This window comes from Fonticula alba (assembly GCF_000388065.1).
Source record: "Fonticula alba strain ATCC 38817 unplaced genomic scaffold supercont2.8, whole genome shotgun sequence".
NCBI lineage: Eukaryota > Rotosphaerida > Fonticulaceae > Fonticula > Fonticula alba.
This window is the reverse complement of record NW_009242978.1, coordinates 544,145-545,426: the sequence shown is the minus strand read 5'-3', so window position 1 is coordinate 545,426 and position 1,282 is coordinate 544,145. Positions and strand designations below refer to the sequence as shown.

At 69.1% G+C, this 1,282-nt stretch overlaps 1 protein-coding gene across 1 annotated transcript in view; it reads right to left on the bottom strand.

Moving 5' to 3' along the window:
• Window positions 1-809: 809 nt before the first annotated feature.
• The window catches only part of H696_04777 (hypothetical protein), a 2,463-nt gene continuing 1,990 nt past the window's right edge, over window positions 810-1,282 (bottom strand). Inside the window, exon 3 of the mRNA XM_009498641.1 lies at window positions 810-1,247. Within this exon, the coding sequence (XP_009496916.1) occupies window positions 1,059-1,247 (189 nt within the window). The 3' untranslated portion in view covers window positions 810-1,058. The remainder of the gene's footprint in view (window positions 1,248-1,282) is intronic.

The following is a 1,282-nucleotide window of genomic DNA, read 5'->3' as shown; positions in this document are numbered from 1 at the left end:
TCTCTCTCTCTCTCTCTCTGTCTCTGTCTCTGTCTCTCTCTCTCTCTGGCGGCTGGCGGCCGGGGCGTGTGGCACAAAAGCTCCACAGACACCCGGCCACAGGTGCCTTTCGCTGGGGAGGGACCCGTGAGAAGGCGCACAGGCGCCCCGCGCCCCGACGGAAACGATGCCAGCAGCAGATGCGGCGGGCGCCCTCCCCCCGCCACTGCCTCCCGGCTGCCGACCTCTGCCACGCTCGAGGCACCCCCCCCCCCGTGCGCGGCACCCCACCACGATGAACAGCCGACGAAATCTTCTTCTTTTCTTTTCCAAGGTCTGGTTGGGTGTATTTTAGAGGAAGGGAAGGTGAAAGGGGGGGAGGAGGAGGAGGAGGAGGCGTAGGAGGGGGGGGGGGAGCTGAGGGGGGGCGCTGCTTTGGATGTGGATGCGTCCCATCCGACGCCGCCCTCGAAGGCTCTGCCGCGTCCAGCGCAAGGGTGCCCCTGTTCCCGCCGGGGTCTGTACGCGACCTCTCGGCGGACATGGGGTGCGGCCCGGCCACACGGGGGCGCCACGGTTGGGGTGCCCCCTCTTTGGCGCAGGGGGCGGCAGCGGGGGCGGGGGCGCATGGACACATGCATGTGTGCGCGCCCGAAGGCGCCCGCGCCCGCGCCCGGCAGGCACACGCACGGTGTGGTCTTCTGGGAGCACACAGCGGGGCTGTACCCATCTCGGCGGGCCCATGCTACGGGGGGAGGGAGCACAGGCGCGCATATGAGAGGGGCAGGACAGTGGTCCCGCCACCATGCGCCGAGGCCGAAGAAGCCACACACACACACACATACACACACGCGACGACGTGCAGACACACATCCACACACACATCCACACACCCGAGGAGAGGGCCCGTGCACGCGGGAGGGCAGGCCACCGCTTGTCATGCGAGAGCAGGGGCAGGCGCGCGGCAGGGAAAGAACCCGAGGCGCCTGGCCTCGCACCACGGTAGCCGGGGCGCGCCGGGCCTTCGGCCCTCCTCGGGGCAGCACACGTCCGAGTGCCGAGGACACCCCCTCTGCTGCTCAGCCGATCATGCCGGTCAGGGCGTCCTCGCTAATGAAGGCCCAGTTGGTCTGGTTGTGCGAGTCCGAGCGGTGGCGGTTGTACGGGATGAAGCCGGCGGCCAGCAGGTCGTGCAGCAGGGCCTGCCCATCGGGCATCTCCACCTTCGAGCCATCGGCCATCAACTCATCGTGGAAGGTGATGAGGAGCTGGGGCGTTGGGGAGCGTCCGGCCGGCGGACGGG